The sequence below is a fragment of the Dermochelys coriacea genome, chromosome 11, assembly GCF_009764565.3.
Source record: "Dermochelys coriacea isolate rDerCor1 chromosome 11, rDerCor1.pri.v4, whole genome shotgun sequence".
In the NCBI taxonomy this organism is placed as follows: Eukaryota; Metazoa; Chordata; order Testudines; family Dermochelyidae; genus Dermochelys; species Dermochelys coriacea.
The window spans coordinates 61582808-61608994 of NC_050078.2; the positions used below are offsets into that span (position 1 = coordinate 61582808).

At 41.9% G+C, this 26187-nt stretch overlaps 2 protein-coding genes across 9 annotated transcripts in view; one reads left to right on the plus strand and one right to left on the minus strand.

Annotated features, from left to right (window-relative positions):
• FAM117B (family with sequence similarity 117 member B) overlaps window positions 1-12629 on the plus strand; it is a 131718-nt gene extending 119089 nt beyond the window's left edge. The window contains exons 10-12 of one of the 2 annotated variants that reach the window (XM_043505610.1): window positions 1822-1908; window positions 2546-2722; window positions 8664-12629. The gene's annotated coding sequence lies outside the window, so the exon portion shown is untranslated. Of the gene's footprint in view, window positions 1-1821; window positions 2723-8663 lie in introns of both variants that reach the window. The other variant, XM_038422117.2, reaches the window with a different exon arrangement.
• ICA1L (islet cell autoantigen 1 like) overlaps window positions 1-26187 on the minus strand; it is a 63323-nt gene that overhangs the window by 16876 nt on the left and 20260 nt on the right. For all 7 annotated transcript variants that reach the window (XM_038422123.2, XM_038422122.2, XM_038422119.2 and 4 more), the window contains 4 exons: window positions 13860-13932; window positions 12741-12864; window positions 2518-2716; window positions 1020-1145 (listed from right to left, as the gene is read on the minus strand). In XM_038422123.2, coding sequence (XP_038278051.1) covers window positions 1020-1145; window positions 2518-2716; window positions 12741-12864; window positions 13860-13932 — 522 coding nt within the window. The remainder of the gene's footprint in view (window positions 1-1019; window positions 1146-2517; window positions 2717-12740; window positions 12865-13859; window positions 13933-26187) is intronic.

Sequence of the window (26187 nt, forward strand, 5' to 3'; positions counted from 1 at the left end):
TTATTTCAGGGATCAGGTTCATTCTTATAGCTTGAACTGGTTCTCTTGTCCAGGGGCCATTGTAATCCATCCAAAAGGCTTTAAGAGCTGCTCCCATGATGAATGATGAGCAAAGCCTTTTGGGTTCACTTCAGGTAGGAAGGCAGGATGGAGAATTAGGGTTGGGAGTTCTGAGAATATCAGCAGCACTGCAGGTGGCAGAAAATAAACACAGCTGAGCAACAGAATCTGGGCATGTACTTCTGCTCAGTTAGGCTTTGCCTGGAAGCGCAAGCTCTTTAGTTAAAGGCTCTGTTTTGATAGCTGAATCTGTGGAGACTGTTACAGTAACTTTAGGGACAAAGTGAGAAAATGGCTATACAACATCAATGACAATATTTGCCTTCAAAAAAAGTCCTGTTAATTAGAACTAAGACTCCCATCTTTATATAGGATATATCTGTTTCCACCTAATTTCTTCAATACATATTTCTAGTTTCCATTCCCTTCTCTCCTATTTTCAGCTCATTAAGGAGTTTTCTCCAGATGTTGCTAAAATTCAAAAAGCACTGAAATGAGGACAATGTACACTGGTAGGCTGGATGGATCACAAACTTATTGAGCTTGATCCACCACAGCATTGCTTCAGCTTCATGTCGATGTAACTGCATGCATTTACTCTCTAAAACTGGAATACAACAAAGCCTCTTATAAAATAGAAATTCTTCCAAGAAATCCCAAAGAAAGGTGCTAAAGCATTGTCTGTCCAAGTCTGCTATGTATTTCAAAATGTAATCACAGTATTTATAAATTAATCAGTGTGTGTATTCAAATGCTTCCTTCGCAATGGAGATATTGGCCATCAACTACGTCCTGTAAATATCAGAAGAGAAGATGCTATCACCAGTGCATTGCTGCTTATAAGATCTTGTTCACTTTTGTGCTCTGGTTTAACAACTTCATTCTCTCACATTATATCAAAAAGTTATTTTCCCTTCAAATGTCCAGTGTAAGGCATTCTGCAAATCTAACATGGATACCTGATAGATAGCAAGGTAACGAGACAACATATTGCAGCGACTAGCTCCAAGTAGATCCACCTTCTGACAGACATCCATTTTCAACTTGTCAAATTGGGCTTTGGTATTTTTCACTTGTGTCTGCACCTAGAACCATGAAAGTTGAAATATATAATAGCAAAAGGAGATCATAGATATATATGTGTGTGTTGCAGAAAAGAACTCCTGAAAATGTTTCACAGTCCAAGTATGTCCTGTCTTGTCCTGGAGCATCTGTAGGAGTAATTTGTAGGCCCCATTGTATAGGTATTGCACATGCACACATAATGTAAAGATTGTCCCTGCCCTAAAGAATTGATAATCAAACGTCAAAAATCCTATAAATTAGCTGCTAATTATGGTCTCGTCACTGCCAAAAGAAAAAAATATCCTGTTTACATGCAAGAAAGTAATGTTAAACATAACATTCAGATAAACACTCAGGAAATTCAGAATTACAGCGCCCATAGCACCTTTAATTGCCCTCTTGCAGGAATACACTACAATCTGATCTTGTGACTGCATACGGGGCAATATCTGGTTTGTAGTAAGTAAGGAGTCTGACTTCCCTTCACCCCTCTCTTTGGTCAAGTGCTAAAAGAATAGTTGCAGGGAGGCTAGAATGAGGAAGGCAAGCTGCTACACCTGAGTTGGGAAATCTTTATGATATATATTTTTGTTTATGGTAATGTGCTCTGATTTTTGCTGATAAGCACCTTCTTCTGCTTCAATAATCAAATTAATTTTTATTTTTTTAAATTTTATTTTTTCTGACTTACCTCAGCAGCTTGCATGTAGTGTCTGGGATTTTAAAGCAAGAGGGAGAATATGTGTACGCTAACAACGTGGAGCAAAAGAACCTGATGAAGTGGTAAGAGGAACAGCAACAGAAATAATAAGAGAAGCAACATCAGCTCCAGTAATGTATACAGCTGCAGTAGCAAAACCACCACCAACAGAAAATGGTGGAGATGATGAGGCAAGCTTTGCTTGTCAAGGGAGGTGATCTGTCTTCTGTTACCCTTACAGGAGGAGGGTTCTTAACCAAAATGGGACCTCTGTATTATTATGAAGATCATACAGTATTCTGTTTTGATCAGCAATACAAAATGTTATTTAAATTACTGACAATTATAACAAGTACAGTTTTTTCAATTCTGTATTTTATAATCAGTGAGTCACTTTGCCTTGTGTTGTGTGACCACATGATTTACTGTAATCAAATACTCAAGACATGTCTCTACTAAGAAAACTTAAAAAATCCTCCTGGTGCATCCTAGTATAAAAGACAAGGTTGTGGTGGCCAGACACACCCAGCCGTGAGCTCTGTGCCTGGAGTCTGGGCAGTTCCGGGAGCCTCGGTGAGCTGCTAGGCTCCCCACAGCTGAAATGGTACTGTACATGGTTTGTCCTTCTCTACACTTGCAACTAAACCATGTTCAACTGCACCCATTGCTGGCAACAAGAAGGAAATAAATACTTTTCTGAACTTCTCCATTTGCTTGCAGGTGTCAGGATCCAGTTCTTGGGACACATCCTTCATCCACAGCAAGGCCCCTCTGTATTCTATGCGGGCCTGCTCCATATGATCGATTGTTAACAAGGTATCAGACACAGCCCGGTGACTGAATGTTGCCAATTCCTGCCCAAGGCGAGACAAGGGGGTACAAAGGGCTACCCTGGAGGTAAAAGAAAGGAACAAGTAGAATGGGTTATAAGCCAAATGCAAATACATATTAGATTGTGGGAGGAAAGTAAGAGTAAATTCCAGTAGGAGACAAGCTACAATTTTTGTGTGTGTGACTATATATTGTGGTGAATTCTTTCTTGCATCTAGAAAACACCTCATAGGGCCTGACTCTGAAAGGTGCTGACCACCTCCTGTAAGATGCTAGATGCCCTCTGAAGTAAATGGAGCTTGCCATTTTGCAGGATAAGACCTAGGGTACATGACTACACTGCAGCCACAAGTGTAATTTGCAGCTCATGTAGAAGTACGCATGCTAGCCATACTCTAGCTCAGGGGTAGTCAACAGCTGGACCATGGGCCAAATTTGGACCACCAGATGTTTTTGAACAGACCAAGAAATCTTTTTATTTACTTATTATTATTATTTATTATTTATTATTATCATTATTGTTGTTATCTTTGTATTATTTTCTCTAGAGTCTGGACCTTGATTATACCTGAACCAAGAAATTTGGACCTTGACAAAAAATAATTGATTACCCCTGCTCTAGCTGTACAAACCCATCTGACCCTGCTGAGTACATACCCGCTTGTACAGCCTATGCTGAAGCCCATGCTGCTGCATCCTCAGTTCTATATTTAGTGAGTTAGAGAGAAAAAAGCTAGCACGAGTACAGCTACACAAGCTGCCATTCAAATGTGTGGCTGCAGCGTACTCTTACCCCAAAATGGTCAAACACTACAAATGACAACATTCAGAAAACAGAATGGTTGTAATGAACTGAAACGAAATATAGCAAGCCTCCAGGACCAGAAAGGATGCATTCATGTAGTAGTCATTTGGAATGCCCAGGTTTCAGTACACAAAGAGAATTAAAATATCATACAATAGAAATAAGTAATGTTGTGCTCTTGGCATCATACTAGACAAGCAGGGGAAGATTCTGGTCCTGATAGCATGGGTGTATGTTTCTGCACACTAGCAGCAGTACTGTTAAAAATGTCTTCAACCTCCAGCTGGCTGAAAGTGGGCATTTATAACTTGACTGCCTAAAGGTACAGTTTAACACTGGTTTGAGTAGCAGCCGTGTTAGTCTGTATTCGCAAAAAGAAAAGGAGTACTTGTGGCACCTTAGAGACTAACAAATTTATTTGAGCATAAGCTTTCATGAGCTACAGCATCCGAAGAAGTAAGCTGTAGCTCACGAAAGTTTATGCTCAAATAAATTTGTTAGTCTCTAAGGTTTAACACTGCCAACACAACTCTGTTCTAAAGGCCCTTTTTCAGCTGTTTATTACTTTGCCAAACTCTCAGCTGTCAGGCTGAAACTTGCCAGGTTTGGTCTCTGCCTATGGGTGGACTTTTTTGGAACGTTTGAGCAGAACAGTTGAACCATTTTTTTGAGAAAAGAGTATAGGAGAAAAAATACATCTTTGGCATAAAACATGTGTGACAAACCCACATATTACCAAGGCTGTCCAATGCTTTCCATTATAAGACCACATTTTCAGTTGCTTATAAATTTGTAACACACAAACCATTCAAATTTCCCATGCCAGGTGTATGCCTTAAGCTGATTTTTTTTGGAAAGTTTTAGCCAAAACAGTTCAGCCATTTCTGAGTATGAAGCAAGGGAAAAATAAGTTGTTTTGCCCATGTTATAAAAATTCTGATGAGCATAAGAATGGCCATGCTGAGTCAGACCAATGGTCCATGTAGTTCAGTATCCTGTCTTTTGACAGCAGCCGGTGCCAAATGCTTCAGAAGGAATGAACAGAACAGGGCAATTTATCGACTGATCCATCCCGCATCATCCAGTCCCACTTCCTAGCCATCAGAATTTTAGAGACACCCAGCACATGGGGTTCTGTCCCTGGCCATCTTGACTAATAGCCATTGATGGAGCTATCCTCCATGAACTTATCTAATTCTTTTTTTAACCCAGTTATACTTTTGGCCTTCGCAACGTCCCCTGGCAACGAGTTCTACGGGTTGACTATGCGTTGTGTGAAGAAGTACTGCCTTATGTTTGTTTTAAACCTGCTGCCTATTAATTTCACTGGATTACCCCTGGTTTGGTATGTTATGTGAAGAGATAAACAACACTTCCTTATTCACCTTCTCCACACCATTCATGATTTTATAGACCCCTTATCATATCCCGCCTTAGTCGTATTTCTTCTAAACTGAACAGTCCGTCTTTTTAATCTCTCCTCATATAGAAACTGTTTCATACACCTCATAATTTTTGTTGCCCTTCTCTGTACCTTTTCCAATTCTAATATATATTTTTTTGAGATGGGGCAACCAGAACTGCACACAGTATTCAAGGTGTAGGGTACCCTGGATTTATATAGTGGCCCTTATGGTATTTTCTGTCCTATTATAATATCCCTTTCCTAATGGTTTCTAGCATTCTGTTATCATTTTTGATTGCCACTGCACATTGAGCATATGTTTTCAGAGAACTATCTACAGTGACTTCAAGAGCTGTTTCTTGACTGTTAACAGCCAATTTAGACCCTGTCATTTTGTATGTATAGTTGGGATTACGTTTTCCGATATGCATTACTTTGCAATTTATCAATGCATTTACCAATTTTTGCCCAGTCACCCCATTTGATGAGATCCCTTTGTAATTCTTCGCAGTCTCCTTTGAACTTCACTATCTTGAGTAATTCAGTATTGTCTGCAAACTGTGCCACTTCATTGTTTACCCCTTTTTCCAGATCATTTATGAATATGTTGATCGGTTCTGGAGGGACTCCAGACACTCCCTCCACAGTGAAAACTGACCATTTATTCCAACCCATTGTTTCCTGTCTTTTTTAACCAATTACTGATCCATGAGCGAACCTTCCTTCTTATCCCATGACTGCCTACTTTGCTTAAGAGCCTTTGATGAAGGACTATGTCAAATGCTTTCTGAAAGATTAAGTACACTTTATCCACTGGATCACCCTTGTCCACATGTTTGCTGACACCCTCAAAGAATTCTAATTGATTGGTGAGGCATAGTTTTCCTTTACAAAAGCCATGGTCTCTCTTTCCCAACAAATTGTGTTAATCTATGTGTCAGTAAAGAACTGAATTATCAATCATTTCAACCAATTTGCCTGGTACTGAAGTCAGACTTACTGGCCTGTAATTGCCAGGATCACCTTGGAAGCCTTTTTGGCATCGTATTAGCTGTCTGCCAGCCATCTGGTAGAGAGACTAATTTAAGCGACAGGTTACATAGCACAATTAGTAGTTCTGCAATTTCACATTTGAGTTTCTTCAGAACTCTTGGGTGAATACCATCTGGTCCTGGTGATTTATTACTGTTTAATATAGCAAAACCTCCATTACTGACACCTCATTCTGGGACAGTTCCTCAGATTTGTCACCTAAAAAGAATGGCAAAGGTTTGGGAATCTCCCTCAAATCCTCTGCCATGAACACGGATGCAAAGAATTCATTTAGCTTTTCTGCACTGGCCTTGTCTTCCTTGAGCACTCCTTTAGCACCTTAATTATATAGTGGCCCACAGATAGTTTCGCAAGCTTTCTGCTTCTGATGTATATTTTAAAAAAATTGCTGTTAGTTTTTGTGTCTTTTGCTAGTTGCCCTTAAAATTCTTTTTTGGCCTGCCTAATTAAATTCCGACTAGTTAAATGTAAAAGTATATGTCCCTTTTTATTTTCCTCAGTAAAATTTAACTTCAAATTTTTAAAGGATGTCTTTTTGTCTCTGACTGCCTCTATTATTCTATTGTTTAGCCATTGTGGCATTTTTTGGTGTTTTTTTTAATATTGGGATACACACGTAGTTTGAGCCCCTATTATGGTGGTGGTAAAAAGTTTGCAGGCAGTTTGCAGGCATTTCACTCTTGTGACTGTTCCTTTTAATTTGCATTTAACTTGTCTCCTCATTTTTGTGGAGTTCCCCTTTTTGAAGTTAAATGCTCCTGTGGGGTTTCTTTACTTAGTATCCCTTCCCCCGCAAGGATATTACATTCAATTACATTGTGGTCACTATTAGGACTAGCTGCTCCAAGTAGCAGCCGTTAATGGTGTCTAGAAACTTTATCTCTGCATCCCATCCTGAAGTGATATGTTCCAAGTCAATATGGGATATTTGTAATCCCCCATTATTACTAGATTTTCTGTTTTTTGTAGCCTCTGTAATCTCTCATAGCATTTTACATTCACCATCCTGGTCAGGTGGTTGGTAGTATATTCCTACTGCTATACTTCTATTATTCAAGCATGGAATTTCTATCCACAGAGGTTCTATGGTACTGTTGGATTCCTTTAAGATTTTTACTATATTTGATTCTATGCTTACTTTCGCATATAGAGCCAATCCCACACCAGCATGACCTACTCTGTCACTCCTATATATTATGTAACCTAGTATTACTGTATCTCATTGCTTATCGTTGTTCCACCAAGTTTCCACCTTTCCTTTGAAAGGCTCTGGTGCCTCCATGCTTTGGAGCTAGAACTTGAAATTTGGCAGGGGTGGTGGCGTTTGCGTCAGGGATATTGACCTTTTGTTACTCTAGAGAAAATCTGTCCAAATTTAGTGAAGCAAAAAATAAACCCCAAAAACGCCTCTGAAAAATTGGTTTGCACATGCTCAGTAGAGAACTGTTAGTTATTCACCACAGATTCTGCTCCAGCAAATGCTCCACATGCTCCAGCAATTGCAGCACTAGGCTGCGGCAGGCTAGGCTGGGGCAAGACACAGAGCAGGGAGTCTGTCACTCCTGTGCTCTCCACAAATCCAGAGTGGAAAGTTGTTTGATTTGAATGCAGTGACAAGAGCTGGACCTGAGGGAGGTGAGGAAGTAGATTAGGACAAGAGGGTTGAGGTGGGAGACTTGGACTCGAGGTCGGTGGGCAGGGGGAAGAGGGACACTGGGAGTGGGAGCTGTGAAGGATGTGAATACTGGGACTGGCTGGGCAAGAAGACTGGGAGTGTGGGGAAAGACACGGACTCACTGGACACAGATCCTGGGAGCTGGAGAGAGAAATGGTATGGGGATGAGGAGCTGGGGGTAGACTGTGACTGGCCAGGCAAGGACACTGGGACTATGAACTGATGGGAGTGGGGGGACAGATCTGACAGAGGTGGGTTGAGAGGAGGGACTGGGACTAGCTGGCAAAGAGACTGGGACAAGAAGCCGGGTGGGAGCACTGAGATTGGTTGAGATGCTGAGGGAGACTGGGAGTTAACAGGGACAGAGGAGGAGGGGATGGGGTGACTTGAGGCCAGTAGGGGGAGAGAGACAGATCAGCCGAAGAGGACGGGAGGAGGAAATTGGGACAGGCTGAGCAAGGAGACTGGAGACAAGGAGCCAGGAGTGGGTGGGGGAGAAACTGGGAATGACTGAACAAGGAGATTGGGGGTGAGGATGAGAAGCCTGAGGAGAAGAGATTGGAATTGGCTAGCTGAGGAGAATGGGACTGAGACAAGGAGTCAGGAGTGCAGATGACACAGGCCTGGGACAGAGACAGGGCAGAAGGGGTCAAGCTTGGGGTAATTGGGCAGAAGAGTCTGTGCCCACTAGAGCATACTTCCTTGCAAAGTCTGGAATGGAACCCACAATTTGTGAATCTCACCATTCCTGTACTGTCAGTACATATTTGTGAAACTCACTGTCAAAGTGCTCCATCCCTCTCTAGTCCTGGTCCATGTAGAGGATGACAACCTACTTTCACTATCAGTTACTCTGTTAGCTCAACTGGCAGAGGTCTGTGTGGAAAATTTAAATTTTCCAACCCTGCAAATGACCTATGTGGATGCCAATATAATGCTATATGATGGAATTTCTATTTTTTCAGTTCACTTTTTTAAAAAATTAAACAAAATCTACTTTTGCCCCCTTGTGCATATGCATTATGATACAGTCTTTAATTACATAATCACATACTATTTTTTCCCACAGGACTCCTGCTTGATTCACTGCATAGGATGGACTTGCTCTAGGGGTGAATCAGGATTGTGTAGTGAAGGAGGCTGTCGTCTGTACAACCCCTGCTTCATTTGCTACAGGAGTAAATGTGTAGTGAATGAGGAAGGGGATTTCAAGAAGAAATGAATGGTTCCGTGATTAAGGCAGTTGAATGCTGCCTGGCAGAACTGGATTCTCTCTCTGCCTCCGCCAGTGTTTGTACGTAATGTTAGTCAAGTAAGTTAAACCAATTTTTTCATAGGTGGTCACCAGTTGCGTGTTGCTGGGTATGAAATGCACAAGTGCTAAGCATTCACAGCTGCAGCTGAAGTCAATGGGAAATGTGCTTTGGTCATAGAAAGTGCTATATACTCTGAAAAATCAGGTGTCACAAATCAGCCACCTAAAATTAGTGGATACTTTTGACCTTAATCTCTCTGTGCCTCTCTCTTCCTCATCTGTAAAATGAGTACAGTATCCATTCATCTCACAGGAGTCTTGTGAAAACAAATTGATATTTGTGAAGCACTCAGATACTATAATAATGAGTACCATAGAAAATCCCATGAAGAAATTAATAATTCTTACTTCAAAGCAGAGTTTGAATAGCGTGGAGTAAGGAAGGCCTGGGGCCACACATTGAACAATGAGGATAAAACAAAATTTTGAATCGCTGCTCACTGAGTGAGAACCATTCATTCTCTGCACTGGATGAAGCAGGGGTCCTATGGAAATAAGAGATGTTATGTACTTAAAGACTGTAACATAATGCCTATATGCAAGGGGACCAAATTAAGGTTGTACAGGCAACCTTAATTCTGGCATTTCTTAACTTTTGAGTGGTTGATTTTGCAACCGTTTTTTTATGTAGTCTTTTTGTGTTTAATGTATACAAACACACACATTACAGTTCTCACCTCAGCAGGAGGCAATAGAAACAACATTTGGTACAGAGGTAATACCTAATGGGACTTTTTCATGCTTTCTGGTGGTCCAATAAAAATATTTTGACAAGCTCTAAGGTTTTAAAAATCTATCATGAAGGTACTGTAATTTTAAAAATTATAGTAGGAGATGGTTATCATTAATATCCCAACATTCTATTACCACTGAACATGTATGCACAAAATAACAGAGTGAAATTTTAGATCAACACATTAAAAATCTGTGGAAAAATTATCTCCTCCAATGCACAAGTGTGTTATCATTGAGGCAAAGTTAATGAGGATCCTTGCCTTGTTCCATACAGTCTTTGAAGGGATTCAGCCTTGCCTCATAGCACTGTCTGGCAAATAATTCCACATTTTGGAAATTAACTTTATCATTTCATTTTTTAAAAACCCTATGAAATTCCAAGAAAGAAACTGTATTAAAAGAAATTGAAGACCATGATCCTGATTGATTTTTCTGCATGCAAAGTTAAATCTGAGTACTCCTGTGCATAAAGTTAAGCACCTGCACAAATGTTTGTGGTATCAGGATTTAAGGTGTAAGATGAAGTACTCAAAAAGTTAACTAACTTTGCCCCACATTCATAAGACTTATGATAGTCTTACACAATCACATGCTATTATTTCTAAACCTGGTTGGAAATTTTCCATTAGAATATTTGTTTGTTGGAAAATGCCAATTTGTGAAAAGCAAAATGTTCTGCAGGTTTCAAAGGAAATTGGCCAGGGCCTGCCAGGCTCAACTAATCTTTCAAAGGAAATTAGCCACGGCTTTCTGAGCTCCTGGCTCATCATCAGTCTGCCTAGTAGCTGCTGAGGCTCCAAGAGTTTCCAGGTGTCTGGCTCCTCAGCAGCCTGAAAACTTCAAGGCCAAGTTCCAAAGCTCCCAGATTCTTGACAGGTTTCCTGGGATGGGGGCAGTCATAGAGTAGTGGAGGCCAGCGCTTTCAGGCTCCACACTCCTTGACAGCCCCAGAAGCATATTTCATTTCAGAAACAAAATATTCCAGAATTTGACTTCCACAAGAAATTGAGGTTTTGATTTGTCCCAATTTCAGCTGAATTTTTCCCCCCAAAGCTCAAGCTGTTTTGTTTTTGAAGAGGTGAAATTCACTTTCTTGTTCAGTTATATTTATTTCTACAGGTCCACTGTTGCATTTGATGTGCAAGCTGAATGGCGAATATTGAATGAGGCAAGGTTAGACAGTCAATCAGAGGTGCTGAGAGCCAAATTGTTTGCAACTACCATTCACTTTACACTTGTTTAACTGAGGCATTTTCTAGACTAGAATTGAAGGTGTGATGTTAGTCTGTGTTAGCATATATAACACACTTTACAAGTCTATTACAGATAAGGCACACTGCCTTTAACACGTGCTCAGCTGGTCAAGTTAAACAAGGGGGGAGCCCAGGCTTCAATTCGACCAGCTGAGCACGTGTTAAAGGCAGTTTGCCTTGTCTGCACTGGACTGATGTGTTAGCATATGTTAGCTAATGTGTATTAATTTATTTTAATCCCTAATCTAGATAAAGCGTGAGAGCATATCTGGGACCTCAGTGGACAGGGTAGACTTTATATAGTGAATGAAGCATGATTAAAAATACATATTTAATCCACTGAGCTTCATCCAACCTGTGCTCTGAATTAGTCATATTTATATTCATTAACTAACTAAAGAATGTATTAATATGCAGACACAAAAGTGGCATAATTAAGGTTGTCTGGGTAACCTTAACTTTTGGATTTTCTAACTTTTGGTATGCTTTACTTTACAATTTTATTTTTTTAAACATAGGTTAAAATTTTAGAACTTGCATATAACTTTTCAAGGCACTTTAGAGGAGGGTAAGAATTATCATCTCCATTTTACACATGAGGAAAACTGAGGCAAATATATGAAGTAATTTGTCCAAGATTACTCAGCAGGTCATTGACGGACCTGGGATTGGAATCCAGGTCTCCTGACCCCAGGTCACATGTCCATATACCGATTCTGCAGAATCCTTTGAAATTGAAAATTGCTTTCGATATACCAGTATGTCATGCTCAGTTTTCTGAAGGAACACCACATTTAAGATAAACTAATGCATCCCATACTAAGTAAAATGTTCTATGACACTCCTGTCTTTGCTTCAAACAGCAGTAAAATCCATTATGAATGGCCTTATTAAAGAACCTCTTTTCAATAACCAAAGTACCCTTTTCAAGGCAGAGATAGCAAAGAAATCAGTTTAAAGAGAAATATTACTTCCTTCTACATCAGATTGTTTTTCCTTTGTGAGCTTGAAGATATTGGGTAAAATGCAGTCATGTTGTAAATAAATGCAACACCCATATAAGTCTCTGGCTAACTTCTATGATGTAAATGATGTATATTCATCAGAAAACTGGTGTAAATGATATAGTAGTCTAATTTGCAAGAGAAGTCCATCAGGCCTGATTCTGCCACCCTTAGTCTTAATAGGTAACAATTCATACTCACATAGGCCCATTAATTGCAATGGGACTGCTTACATAGTAAGGTACTTCCTGACATGAATAAGGTTGGCAAATTACAGCTCTCAGCAGAGATTAAAATGAGTAATTTACACACCAAGGGCACAAACAAGGGAATACAGTAGTAAAATCAGCTAATAGGATGGTGTAACAGCATAGGGGAGATGCTGCTCTGTTCCCTGATGCAATTTTCCTGCTGCCCCTTCTCAGTGTTACACTTGTTTAGTATATTGGTGCAAGCTATACTACTTAATCATTTGCACCCACTTATAATGTTTTTGATCAATTTACTCATGACATTTAATTTACACCACAGTGTAGACTGCAGAATTTGGCCCATTCACTGCAGCAGTATGTTGTATTTGTAAGTTCAGTTCAATTCTATATTTATATTTGCAATTTAAATTACACTGATCTTACTGTCTGTACTTCTTGATTATTTGTATTTTCTGTATATATTTCTTCTATTATAGTCTATTTGTTTTACATAAAATTGTATTTGCTTTCCGTGGATCTAACCTCAGAATCTTAAACACCAAATAGGTACATTATTCCATGTACATAACTTTATATTAATAGCACCAAATGTAACTTGAAGAAAGACTACATAAAATAATTGAAAACCTTTGTTGAGCAGAAGAACAGAGGGTCTTTCCAGTGGCTTCCATCATTTTGCCAGCTTTAGTAGCATCTTGCTCTCCTTGAATCTTTAAAAGGAGCCCTAGCTCATTTTCCTCCTCAGACATAACTATAAAAGGAAATAATTGCTCAATATAAACAGATAAACTAACACTTCCAATGTATTTAATCTTATTAAGAATAGTCCCCAGAGGGTGGGAAAACAAGCACATTATTGTTCAAAGTGATAAGATACATAAAAAGATCTTTAGGTTTTGACAGCATTTATAGTTGGATATGGTATGTATTGGGGGGAGAGGAAGGAAAGAAGGAATACATTTTAAAGTAAAACACGCAAATGTCCAAATCAGACTTCTCAAATACTTTTTTCATGTGGCATAGTTGGGCATCTGAGACTTTCTTTGGTAGGAGACACAGATAAAGACTATAGAGACATGCTAAACAAAAGACTTTAGTCATTAGTATCTTGTTGTTTATGGTAATTTATGAGTACATTTAAAAATACTTTTAATTGAACTCTGATTCATAAAGGATGTAACTTTAATCAGTGATCCTTGTCTGCTAAGGGTCTAAAACTTACTTTTACTATCCTTTGTTACTTGAACAAGTGTAGAACTTTATAGAGATAATACTGCACCATAATTTCAGTTGGAAAAACTCCCAATTTTATTTAAAATCATTTACTTTCATAAACGGGGAGGAGCTTTTCTGAAAATTTAGGGAAATTAAAATTAAGTTTTTTATATAAACCACTGGTCATGTTTTCTAATAGTTGTAATGGCTTCCCTTAGTTCAATGATAGTCTCAAGAATTAGGGCTACTAGAACAAGTTAAATTAGCGATATAACTGAGTTCTTCATTTTCTGCCATTAGTACAAATACAGGTAGCATTAATGTATTCTATCAAGAAATCCCAAATCTTGGCACTCAGAGTTTACACTAAAATAGTGACATTCTCTAGAAATTAAAAACCATTTCAAATATGCCAGAAGATTGTTTTAGGTTAAACAGTTATCTGGTTTTAACAATGGATTTAAATCCAAAATATTAAAAAAAGTAATGATGGTTATTACACTAAATTAAAATACATATGTTATTGCATACCATTGAGTCTCTGCTGGTATTTCTCAATAGTCTTTAGAAGATCTATACAGCTTGCCTGAATGCAGTGAAAAACCTTAGGAAAGAAGAGTTAGTACATTAGTCTAATGTGAATATAAATAAGAAAATGTCATCTTGGTATATGATAATGTTCTACAGCCTAGGATTGAGCAAGTTTACCAGTAAAAGAAATTTAAAGCCAGAGAGATTCTTTTAGAAATCACTTGTCTGTTTCAATTGAGATAATCATATATATGACTTCCATTGGTAAATATTCTTCTAGGCAGAATCTATCCAAAGCCTATGGGCCAAATTCATCTCTAGCATAAGCAAACGCAATGAAGCAAAAGGAACTTGCACCTACTTACACTAGGGCTGAATTTGACCTGCAAACAAACTTACCCAATATAATCAGGATAGACACACACAAGAAATGAAGGTTACTTATGCAGGGTATATCTGCATTTCAAGCTGGAAATGGAACAGCAGCGGGAGGGGCTGGCCACCCTGTGTACATGCATACCATCTCAGACAGATAAGTACTTGGGCTGCAAAACATAGATTCCATGGCTATTTCCATGCTGTGGACTATATGGGGCCTTCCTAGTTGTTGAAAACCAAGACATTTACAACTATTACCATTACAGCATCATCTGTATTGTCTTTCCAGTCACCATCCATTCTCCAGATGTTTAGTAATTCGTTTGATGGTGGAAAAAAATCAGTAGCAAGGACATCTGCAGGATGAATGCAAGCATGAATGGATGTGGCAAGTGCCACTGCATGAAGTAGCAACCCAAATGCCATAACACAGTACACAATTTTTGGTTATATATGTGGAAATATAGGAATACCGAAGTGATAAGTTGTAGCTGCTACCAATGATAGGTGGTGAGGGCTTAGAGGGAAGCTTGAACTGATGGCCAGTCACCCATGAGATATCAGGAAGACAGGGCAAGATTTTTTTCTTTTTAGACATTTTAGATCTTTTCCTTGTGAGACGAGAAGGTACCAAATACTCAGGAAGCTAAATGACAAGACATTACTACTGCAGCAATGAATAAAATGTTTCTTTAACAAGGTGGTGTGCCCCTTTTAAGGGTAAAAGGCTTTGGGACAGTCAGCCCTATTCTGTTAGCCCCATCCTGCTACACCTGTATAGGGTTGGATTTAAGAGGAAGCCCAGCAGTGGGGAAAATTGAGGAGACAGATTGTCCTATGGCCTAGCTGAAGACAGGAGCCAGTCAGGGACTACAGCCTGCCTGAAAACCTGGATAAAGGGGAAGTATGCTAGCCTCTAGGTAGTGAGGTTGAAGCCTAGGAAATAGGGTTTGGACAGTTTATTGCAGCTGGGGTTAGCCTGCAAAGGAGGAGGCTAATAGCCAAGCCTGGCTAGGCTGAAGATTTGGTTGTTTTCCTATGGTTCTGTAGACTTTAAGTGACAGACTCTGAGGCCCCAAAAAGGTTGGACTTTGTTACATGGCTTGGCCAGACAGTTGGAATGAGTCAGAGAAAATACTGGGTAAATTGAGGCAGGGCTGCTGCAATATCAGCCATTGGTGATAGTTTCCATTTCCCTCCTAAAGCCTCTGTAATAGACCTAAAAGAGCACTATCAAAAGCTTGTAAAGGGAGATCAGTGGGGGTTCTGGGCTGCATGCTGCTGCCTGCCACTCCCAGCACCTGCACCACCCCTGGACTGCCCCCGCAGAGAACCCACGGCCCCCTGGCCCAAGTTTTAGTTAGGGGTATATAGTACAAGTCATGGACAGGTCACGCGCTTTTAATTTTTGTTTACTGCTTGTGACCTGTCCATGACTTTTACTAAAAATACCTGGGACTAAAATGTTGCCTTAGTGATGGTCAGACTAGCTAAAGAAATTGACTAGCTACAAGTGTGTGTCCAGATGTCTTAAATGCAGCTTCACAAATGTCTGAAAATTGGTGGTTTTTCCAGTTTGTTGCACTATTATGATGCATGCTTGAAAGAATAGACAGTGATAACCTAAGAAAAATTCTTCTGTTTTTATGTATTAAGGAGATCTGTTTTAACCAAAGATTATCCTTCATGAGAGGTAGTAAAGGAAGTAAAGGTAGTAAAGGAAAGGCTACTGAAATGATGTGGATAAAAGTTAATGAATGTAATGTGAAATTCACTTATTTAAATAGTTCATATTGTAGTCAAATAGCTTTCATACCACAAATGTTACTGTTGTGTCTTACATGTAAGCAGAAGTCTGGAGATGCTCCAAAGATTCAGAAGAATGGATAGTAGAGAAATGTCTGGGTTGTAAACGGCTTTCCTTGCAAAAATTAATGCCTCCATTTAGCACACACAAAACAGGATTTGGACATTTAATTTGTAGCAGATTAGAGATTGCTTATAATGGCTGGCATCTACATCTCAGACTATTTTTTTAACAAGACATCTGTTGCTTTGATTCCCTTGCTTGGATAGACTGGATTAGAAGAGGAGAATCGACCATAATTTTTCTAAAAATTCAAGATACTACAGAGAAATCATTTTGTAATTTCCTTCCTCCAAGAGAAGGCTTTTTTAAATACACAACATCTGATTTTTTCAAAGGGATTCTAAGTTTTATCAATTTTAAACTATTTGATTAAGGCTGTAGGAGGTCAAATTAATTACCTCAAGTCATACAATCAGTGAGCTAGATCTAGATTTCAATTACTGCCATGTAAATCTGGATTTACACCATTGATTTTGCTAGAGCTGACTGAATGGCACCATTGTTTTTAATTAAATTACTCTGGATTTACAATTGTTTAAATGAAGTAAGAATCTGGCTCAGTGGAATTTAGATCTGGGATTCCTTCTGATTTTCTCATCCTCTTACTGTACTGTAACCTTGTTTAAAAATAATAACAACTGTCCATTGCTGGAGGCAGGTTACTGGTTTTACTTTGTGTTCCTATCAGCAAAAGGGCAATTATTTAATATGCTTATAAATCTTGTAGCTATATCAAGAGGACCACAGATCTGTTGATGTAAGAAAGAGGGGAAATGTTTTGTGCAGTGCAAAGACAGAGACCGCACTCTGTTTCAGTCCAGAATATAAAAGTAGGCAGCCAGCAAATTCCCAAATTGCTAAACATATTGGGCACTGATGATGTCTGTAAAAAATAATGAAATAAGAATAGGATACCTGCTGAAATGTAAAAGTGCTATCCTGAAAATATTGTTATGCTGAGAGGCACTGGAGACTGACTGGATCACAAACCTCTTTGAGACTGGGTATAAAGGCATCCTTCAGGTGACATAACTGCCAGGATAAGTTAATCAGAAGTCCCCCACCTAAGACAACAGCATGTTGTGAACCCACTCAGGAATTTTGGACTGAATGAGTGGAGGGATTTTGCTAAACTGAGGGGGTGAGGAGAAAGGCAGACCACATAGAAACTAAACAGACAAGAACAGAGAGAGACTGAGAGAAACAGAAAAAGGCCAAGCAGCAGCTGGTAAACACATTGTGACCTGGAAAAAGCTAGAGAGAGAGCACTTTTGGGAATGTTGGCTAAAGAGGCTTGGGGTTGTAAATTAAGAAACTGCTACTTTTGTTCTTGGATCCTCCTGCATTAGGAGAAGCAGGACTTTGTACATTCCTTGTAAATAAACAAGATTTCATCAAATAAAATATCAGACTGTATCAATTTCTGCTTCCAACTAGAACATCCCCAGGGCCCCAAACTTTGACTCACCGCTCGGGTCAAACAGGGGCAACAATGTGATATTTAAAGAGGTAAAAAGAGTGGAAGAGAGAAAGTATGCAGTGTTACTGTAGCTGCGTTGGTCCCAGGATATTAGAGACACAAGGTGGATGATACAGTATCTTTTATTAGATCAATTTCTGTTGGTGAGAGAGACAAGCTTTCTAACAGTTAGATTCCAGAGGGGAACTAGGTTCTGGGAGTGGGGCTAGTATAAAAACTGAAACAGCACAGATTCAGATCTTAGTGCAAGTCAAATATGTTGCACCAGATTTAGGCTGAAGTAAAAGAGATCAGAATTGGGTCTAAAGTCTCCACTAACCAACCAAAGAAGATTCAATTGAAGATTATGAACAACCCAGGAATAGCCAAGGGTGTGGGAATAAGTCAGAAAGTGCCTTTTAAATACTACTGTATGCCCTGGTCTACACTAGGGGTTGAGGTGGAATTTAGCAGCGTTAAAATCGATGTAACCCTGCACCCATCCACATGACGAAGCCCTTTTTTTCAACTTAAAGGGCTCTTAAAATCAATTTCCTTACTCCACCCCCGACAAGGGGATTAGCGCTGAAATTGGTTTTGATGGGTCGAATTTGGGGTACTGTGGACGCAATTAGATGGTATTGGCCTCTGGGAGCTATCCCAGAGTGCTCCATTGTGACCGCTCTGGACAGCACTCTCAACTCAGATGCACTGATCAGGTAGACAGGAAAAGGCCTGTGAACTTTTGAATTTCAATTTCCTGTTTGACCAATGTGGCAAGCTGCAGGTGACCATGCAGAGCTCATCAGCAGAGGTGATCATGATGGAGTCCCAGAATCGCAAAAGAGCTCCAGCATGGACCGAACGGGAGCTACAGGATCTGACTGATGTATGGGGAGAGGAATCTGTGCTATCAGAACTACGTTCCAGTTTTTAAAATGCCAAAACATTTGTGAAAATCTCCCAGGGCATGAAGGACAGAGGCCATAACAGGGACCCGAAGCAGTGCCGCGTGAAACTTAAGGAGCTGAGGCAAGCCTACCAGAAAACCAGAGAGGCCAACGGCTGCTCTGGGTCAGAGCCCCAAACATGCCGCTTCTATGGTGCGCTGCATGCCATTTTAGGGGGTTCAGCCACCACTACCCCAGCCATGTTGTTTGCCTCCTTCAATGGAGATGGAGGCAACATGGAAGCAGGTTTTGGGCACGAGGAAGAGAATGAGAAGGAGGTTATAGATAGCTCACAGCAAACAAGCGGAGAAACCAGTTTTCCCGACAGCCAGGAACTGTTTCTCACCCTGGACCTGGAGCCAGTACCCCCCGAACCCATCCAAGACTGCCTCCCGGACCCACCAGGCGGAGAAGGGACCTCTGGAGAGTGTACCTTTTAAAATACTATACAAGGTTTAAAAGCCAGCATGTTTAATGATTAATTTGCCCTGGCATTCGTGGCTCTCCTGGATATACTCCCAAAGCCTTTGCAAAAGGTTTCTGGGGAGGGCAGCCTTATTCCATCCACCATGGTAGGACATTTTACCACTCCAGGCCAGTAGCACGTACTCGGGAATCATTGTAGAACAAAGCATTGCAGTGTATGTTTGCTGGCGTTCAAAAAACATCCATTCTTTATCTCTCTGTATTATCCTCAGGAGAGTGATATCATTCATGGTCACTTGGTTGAAATAGGGTGCTTTTCTTAAGGGGACATTCAGAGGTGCCTGTTCCTGCTGGGCTGTTTGCCTATGGCTGAACAGAAATGTTCCCGGCTGTTAGCCATGTGGTGGGGGGAAGCAAAATGCGACCTTGTAATGAAAGCACATGTGCTATGTATGTAATGTTAACAGCAAGGTTTACTGTGAAAGAGTGTACCCATTGTTCTATAAAATGTGTCTTTTCAAATACCACTGTTCCTATTTTTTTTCCTCCACCAGCTGCATGTGTTTCAAGGATCAGAGGATCTTCTCCTTCCCAGAGGCTAGCGAAGATTAGAAGGCAAAAAAAATGCACTCGCAATGAAATTTTCTCTGAGCTCATGCTATCCTCCCACACTGACAGAGCACAGACGAATGCATGCAGCCAAACAATGTCAGAGTGCAGGAAAGCACAAAATGACCAGGAGGAGAGGTGGTGAGCTGAAGAGAGTAAATGGCGGGCTGAAGAGAGGGCTGAAGCTGAAAGGTGGCGGCAGCGTGATGAGAGGAGGCAGGATTCAATGCTGAGGCTGGTGGAGGATCAAACTAATATGCTCCAGCATATGGTTGAGCTGCAGGAAAGGCAGCAGGAGCACAGACCGCCGCTACAGCCCCTGTGTAACCAACTGCCCTCCTCCCCAAGTTCCATAGCCTCCTCACCCAGACACCCAAGAAGGCGGTGAAGGGGCCTCCAGACAACCAGCCACTCCACCCCAGAGGATTGTCCAAGTAACAGAAGGCTGGCATTCAATACATTTTAAACTTTTAAAGTGCTGTGTGGCCTTGTCCTTCCCTCCTCCACCACCCCTCCTGGGCTACCTTGGTAATTATCCCCCTATTTGTGTGATGAATTAATAAAGAATGCATGAATGTGAAGCAACAATGACTTTATTGCCTCTGCAAGCGGTGATCGAAGGGAGGTAGGGAGGGTGGTTAGCTTACAGAGAAGCTGGCCCGTCATGAAACTGGTTTTCAAAGCTTCTCTGATGCACACTGCACCCTCCTGTGCTCTTCTAACCACCCTGGTGTCTGGCAGTGCGTAACCAGCAGCCAGGCAATTTGCCTCAAACTCCCATCCCGCCATAAACGTCTCCCCCTTACTCTCACAGATATTGTGTAGCGCACAGCAAGCAGTAATAACAGTAGGAATATTGGTTTCACTGAGGTCTAACTGAGTCAGTAAACTGTGCCAGCACCCTTTTAAACGTCCAAATGCACATTCTACCACCATTCTGCACTTGCTCAGCCTGTAGTTGAACAGCTCCTGACTACTCTCCAGGCTGCCTATGTATGGCTTCATGAGCCATGGCATTAAGGGGGTAGGCTGTGTCCCCAAGGATAACTATAGGCATTTCAACATCCCCAACGGTTATTTCTGGTCTGGGAAGAAAGTCCCTTCCTGCAGCTTTTGAAACAGATAAGAGTTCCTGAAGATGCAAGCGTCATGTACCTTTCCCGGCCATCCCATGTTGATGTTGGTGAAACGTCCCTTGTGATCCACCAGTGCTTGCAGCACTATTGAAAAGTACCCCTTGCGGTTTATGTACTCGCTGGGTTGGTGCTCCAGTGCCTAGATAGGGATATGGGTTCCCTCTATGGCCCACCACAGTTAGGGAATCCCATTGCAGCAAAGCCATCCACTATGACCTGCACATTTCCCAGGGTCACTACCCTTGATCTTTGATTGCATCACAGCAGCCCCCCACAGTAGATTTGCCCACTCCAAATTGATTCCCGACTGACCGGTAGTTGTCTGGCGTTGCAAGCTTCCACAGGGCTATTGCCACTCGCTTCTCAATTGTGAAGGCTGCTCTCATCTTGGTATTCTTGCACCTCAGGGCAGGGGAAAGCAAGTCACAAAGTTCCATGAAAGTGCCCTTATGCATGCAAAAGTTTCGCAGCCACTGGGAATCGTCCCAGACCCGCAACACTATGCGGTCCCACCAGTTTGTCCTTGTTTCCCGAGCCCAGAATCGGTGTTCCACCACATGAACCTGCCCCATTAGCACCATGATGCCCACATTGGCAGGGCTCGTGCTTTGAGAGAAGTCTGTGTCCATGTCCTCATCACCGCGCTGACGTCACCTACTTGCCCAGTTTCGCTTTGCCAGGTTCTGGTGCCGCATATACTGCTAGATAATGCGTGTGGTGTTTAATGTGCTCCTAATTGCCAAAGTGATCTGAGCGGGCTCCATGCTTGCCATGGTATGGCGTCTGCACAGAAAAAAGGCACGGAACGATTGTCTGCTGTTGCCCTGACAGAGGGAGGGGCAACTGACGACATGGCTTACAGGGAATTAAAATCAACAAGGGGTGGCTTTGCGAGAAACTGAATGGCCCCCTCAAGGATAGAACTCAAAACTGGGTTTAGCAGGCCATTGATTTCACAGAGGGAGGGAGGAAGGGAGGAGAAAATGAATACAAAACAAATCTGGTCTATTTCTTGTTTTGAGCCACTTCATCTATCTTTATACATCATGCTGGCAGCAGACTGTGCAGTACGACGGCTAGCCATCGTCACCTCCTGGGTGCTCCGCAGAAGACAGTGCAGTATGACTACTGGCCATTGTCTTCTGCTAGCTGCAGATTAAAAGACAGTGCACTGCCGGTAGGACTCAATCGCCATGAGAAGAAACAAGGGAAATGACCTGGCTGAGTCACTCCCACGTTTGCCCAGGCGCCCGGTTAAAAGAGCACCCAGGACTACGTCGACGATGGATACCAGTCATACTGCACTGTCTGCTGCCAAAAGGCAATAAACTGCTGCTGTGTAGCAATGCAGTACCATGTTCGCCAGCACCCAGGAGACATACGGTGACGGTTAGCTGAGCGGGCTCCATGCTTGCCGTGGTATTGCGTCTGCACAGGTAACTCAAGAAAAAAGGCGCAAAATGATTGTCTGCCCTTATTTTTACGGAGGGAGGGAGGGAACTGGGGCCTGATGATATGTACCCAGAACCACCCGTGACAATGTTTTAGCCCCATCAGGCACTGGGATTTCTACCCAGAATTCAAATGGGTGGTGGAGACTGCGGGAACTGTGGGATAGCTACCCACAGTGCAAAGCTCCGGAAGTCAACTGTTGCCTCGGTACTGTGGACACAATCTGCCGACTACATGCACTTAGAGCATTTGTGTGGGGACACACACACTCGACTGTATAAAAACACTTTCTACAAAACCAACTTCTATAAATTCAACCTAATTTTGTAGTGTAGACATACCCTATGTGTTATCAGGTGTTAAGAATGTAGAAGACAGGCTATTGTGAACCAAAAACATATCATGTTACACATAAACCTACATTACACCAGTGCTCCCCAAGCCCCAGACATTTGTTCAGAGCACACACTGCCAAAAAATGACTTAAAGCATCCATGTACCCTAGTCCTAATTCATGGGCAGTGTGCCTTCAGTTATCAAATCAGACACATGGAGGAGTTAGGTCACCCAGTAGCCTTTAATGCTGCATCTGTTCAAAACTGAACAGAAAAGCATATTCCAAAATCCTTTCATAAATAAATACTTAGAGTCATCAATCTAGCTGGCAGAGTCGACATGCTACACTTAAGTTAATGCAGAAAACAGTAACAGCTAAATTAGCTCACTATAATTTGTTAAAAATATGCAGTGATTTATGTGTAGACAGACTAATGACAATGGTTAACTATAAAGTATTTTATTGTAATAACTCCTTTTGCTTTTGAAAAAGAATTGGTAAGAAATGAATGCCACTCTTACACTAGAATCCACGTGAGATTCAAGTACACAAGTTAGTGTGAATTGCCCACTCCACTGCAAGCAAATTTAATCATTTTATTAAGATGTTAAAATAAAAAGAAAACAGTACAGAGTTTAAGCATAGAAGTTTCTGGTTATCAGGAATAAGGTACAGATTATCAAGGGGTGCAAAGTTCGGTTTAGGGTCGGGTGCCGTAAGGAATACATAATCTGCAATGTCCCCGATTGGGGGTAAAAGGTTAACAGGTCTAAGTACAGACATTGAGGTATGTTGTTCATATAATGGCTATCATAGAATATCAGGGTTGAAAGGGATCTCAGGAGATCATCCCTGCTCAAAGCAGGACCAATACCCAACTAAATCATCCCAGCCAGGGCTTTGTCAAGCCTGACCTTAAAAACTTCTAAGGAAGGAGATTCCACAAACTCCCTAGGTAACACATTCCAGTCTTTCACTACCCTCCTAGTGAAAAAGTTTTTCCTAATATCCAAACTAAACCTCCCCCACTGCAACTTGAGACCATTACTCCTCGTTCTGTCATCTGCTACCACTGAGAACAGTCTAGAACTATCCTCTTTGGAACCCCCTTTCGGGTAGTTGAAAGCAGCTATAAAATCCCCCCTCATTCTTCTCTTCTGCAGACTAAACAATCCCAGTTCCCTCAGCCTCTCCTCATAAGTCATGTGTTCCAGTCCCCTAATAATTTTTGTTGCCCTCCGCTGGACTCTTTCCAATTTTTCCACATCCTTCTTGTAGTGTAGGGCCCAAAACTGGACACAGTACTCCAGATGAGGCCTCGCTAATGTCTAATAGAGGGGAACAATCACATCCCTCGATCTGCTGGCAATGCCCCTACTTATACATCCCAAAATGTCATTGGGCTTCTTGGCAACAACGGCATACTGTTGACTCATATCCAGCTTCTCGTCCCTAGGTCTTTTTCTGCAGAACTGCTGCCCTAGCCATTCGGTCCCTAGTCTGTAGCGGTGCATGGGATTCTTCTGTCCTGAGTGCAGGACTCTGTACTTGTCTTTGTTGAACCTCATCAGATTTCTTTCGGCCCAATCCTCTAATTTGTCTAGGTCCCTCTGTATCCTATCCCTACCCTCCAGCATATCTACCGCTCCTCCCAGTTTAGTGTCATCTGCAAACTTGCTGAGGGTGCAATCCACACCATCCTCCAGATCATTTATGAAGATATTGAACAAAACCGGCCTGAGGACCGACCCTTTGGGCACTCCACTTGATACCGGCTGCCTACTAGACATGGAGCCATTGATCACTACCTGTTGAGCCATGACAATCTAGCCAGCTTTCTATCCACCTTATCATCCATTCATCAGCCCATACTTTTTTAACTTGCTGGCAAGAATACTGTGGGAGACCGTGTCAAAAGCTTTGCTAAAGTCAAGGAACAACACGTCCACTGCTTTCCCCTCATCCACAGAGCCAGTTATCTCGTCATAGAAGGCAATTAAATTAGTCAGGCATGACTTGCCCTTGGTGAATCCATGCTGACTGTTCCTGATCACTTTCCTCTCCTCTAAGTGCTTCAGAATTGATTTCTTGAGGATCTGCTCCATGCTTTATCCAGGGACTCAGGTGAGGCTGACTGGCCGGTAGTTCCCAAGATCCTCCTCCTTCCTTTTTTTAAAGATGGGCACTACATTAGCCTTTTTCCGGTCGTCCGGGACCTCCCCCGATCGCCATGAGTTTTCAAAGATAATGGCCAATGGCTCTGCAATCACATCCGCCAACTCCTTTAGCACTCTCGGATGCAGTGCATCCGGCCCCATGGACTTATGCTCGTCCAGCTTTTCTAAATAGTTCCGAACCAGTTCTTTCTTCACAGAGGGCTGGTCACCTCCTCCTGATTCTGTGCTGCCCAGTGCAACAGTCTGGGAGCTGACCTTGTTCGTGAAGACAGAGGCAAAAAAAGCATTGAGTACATTAGCTTTTTCCACATCCTCTGTCACTAGGTTGCCTTCCTCATTCAGTAAGGGGCCCACACTTTTCTAGACTTTCTTCTTCTTGCTAACATACCTGAAGAAACCCTTCTTGTTACTCTTAACATCTCTTGCTAGCTGCACCTCCAGGTGTGATTTGGCCTTCCTGATTTCACTCCTGCATGCCTGAGCAATATTTTTATACTCTTCCCTGGTCATTTGTCCAATCTTCCACTTCTTGTAAGCTTCTTTTTTGTGTTTAAGATCAGAAATGATTTTACTGTTAAGCCAAACTGGTTGCCTGCCATATTTATTATTCTTTCTACACATCGGGATGGTTTGTTCCTGTAACCTCAATAAGGATTCTTTAAAATACAGCCAGCTCTCCTGGATTCCTTTCCCTCTCATGTTATTCTCCCAGGGGATCCTGCCCATCAGTTCCCTGAGGGAGACAAAGTCTGCTTTTCTGAAGTCCAGAGTCCGTATTCTGCTGCTCTCCTTTCTTCCCTGTGTCAGGATCCTGAACTCGACCATCTCATGGTCACTGCCTCCCAGGTTCCCATCCACTTTTGCTTCCCCTACTAATTCTTCCTGGTTTGTGAGTAGCAGGTCAAGAACAGCTCTGCCTCTTGTTGGTTCCTCCAGCACTTGCACCAGGAAATTAGTTATCAGGGAATAAGGTATGTTCAGGTGTGGAGTATAATGAGTGGATACGATGACGAGGATGGATTTACCCTCATTTGGTGAGATTTAATGTTCAGTGAATTTATGGTCCCAGTTCATATGGTCCAGTGGAAAAAGTCTCTCAGTCCCTTTCTCGTAGTTAATGAACGATTTTGTACTGGTTCACACCTCCTGGTACTGTTGGTGGCCGATGATGTGTTTGATGTAGATGTCTCTGGACCATCAGATGGTGTCCGAGACCATGAGGTGCCGCATGAGCTGTGTGTACTGTTGACCGATCCCACAGGTTCGCAACACAGGCTCGTTGCAGGGGTCACAAGCACCCAGGGCTCTGACTATAAGGGCATCCATCTGCACCTCGTAGCCCTTCGCTCTCAGGGTGTCGGCCAGGGGGGCATATTTTTCCAGCTTACAAGCTCGGGCTTCGCGGAAGGCCGGGGTCCTGTTCTCAGAGGAGACCAGAACGTCGACGAGGATGATCTTTTTCTGGGCCTCGTCGGTGACTACCACGTCAGGTCGCAACTGGCTGTCAGTACTGGGGATGGCACAGTTCACGGCG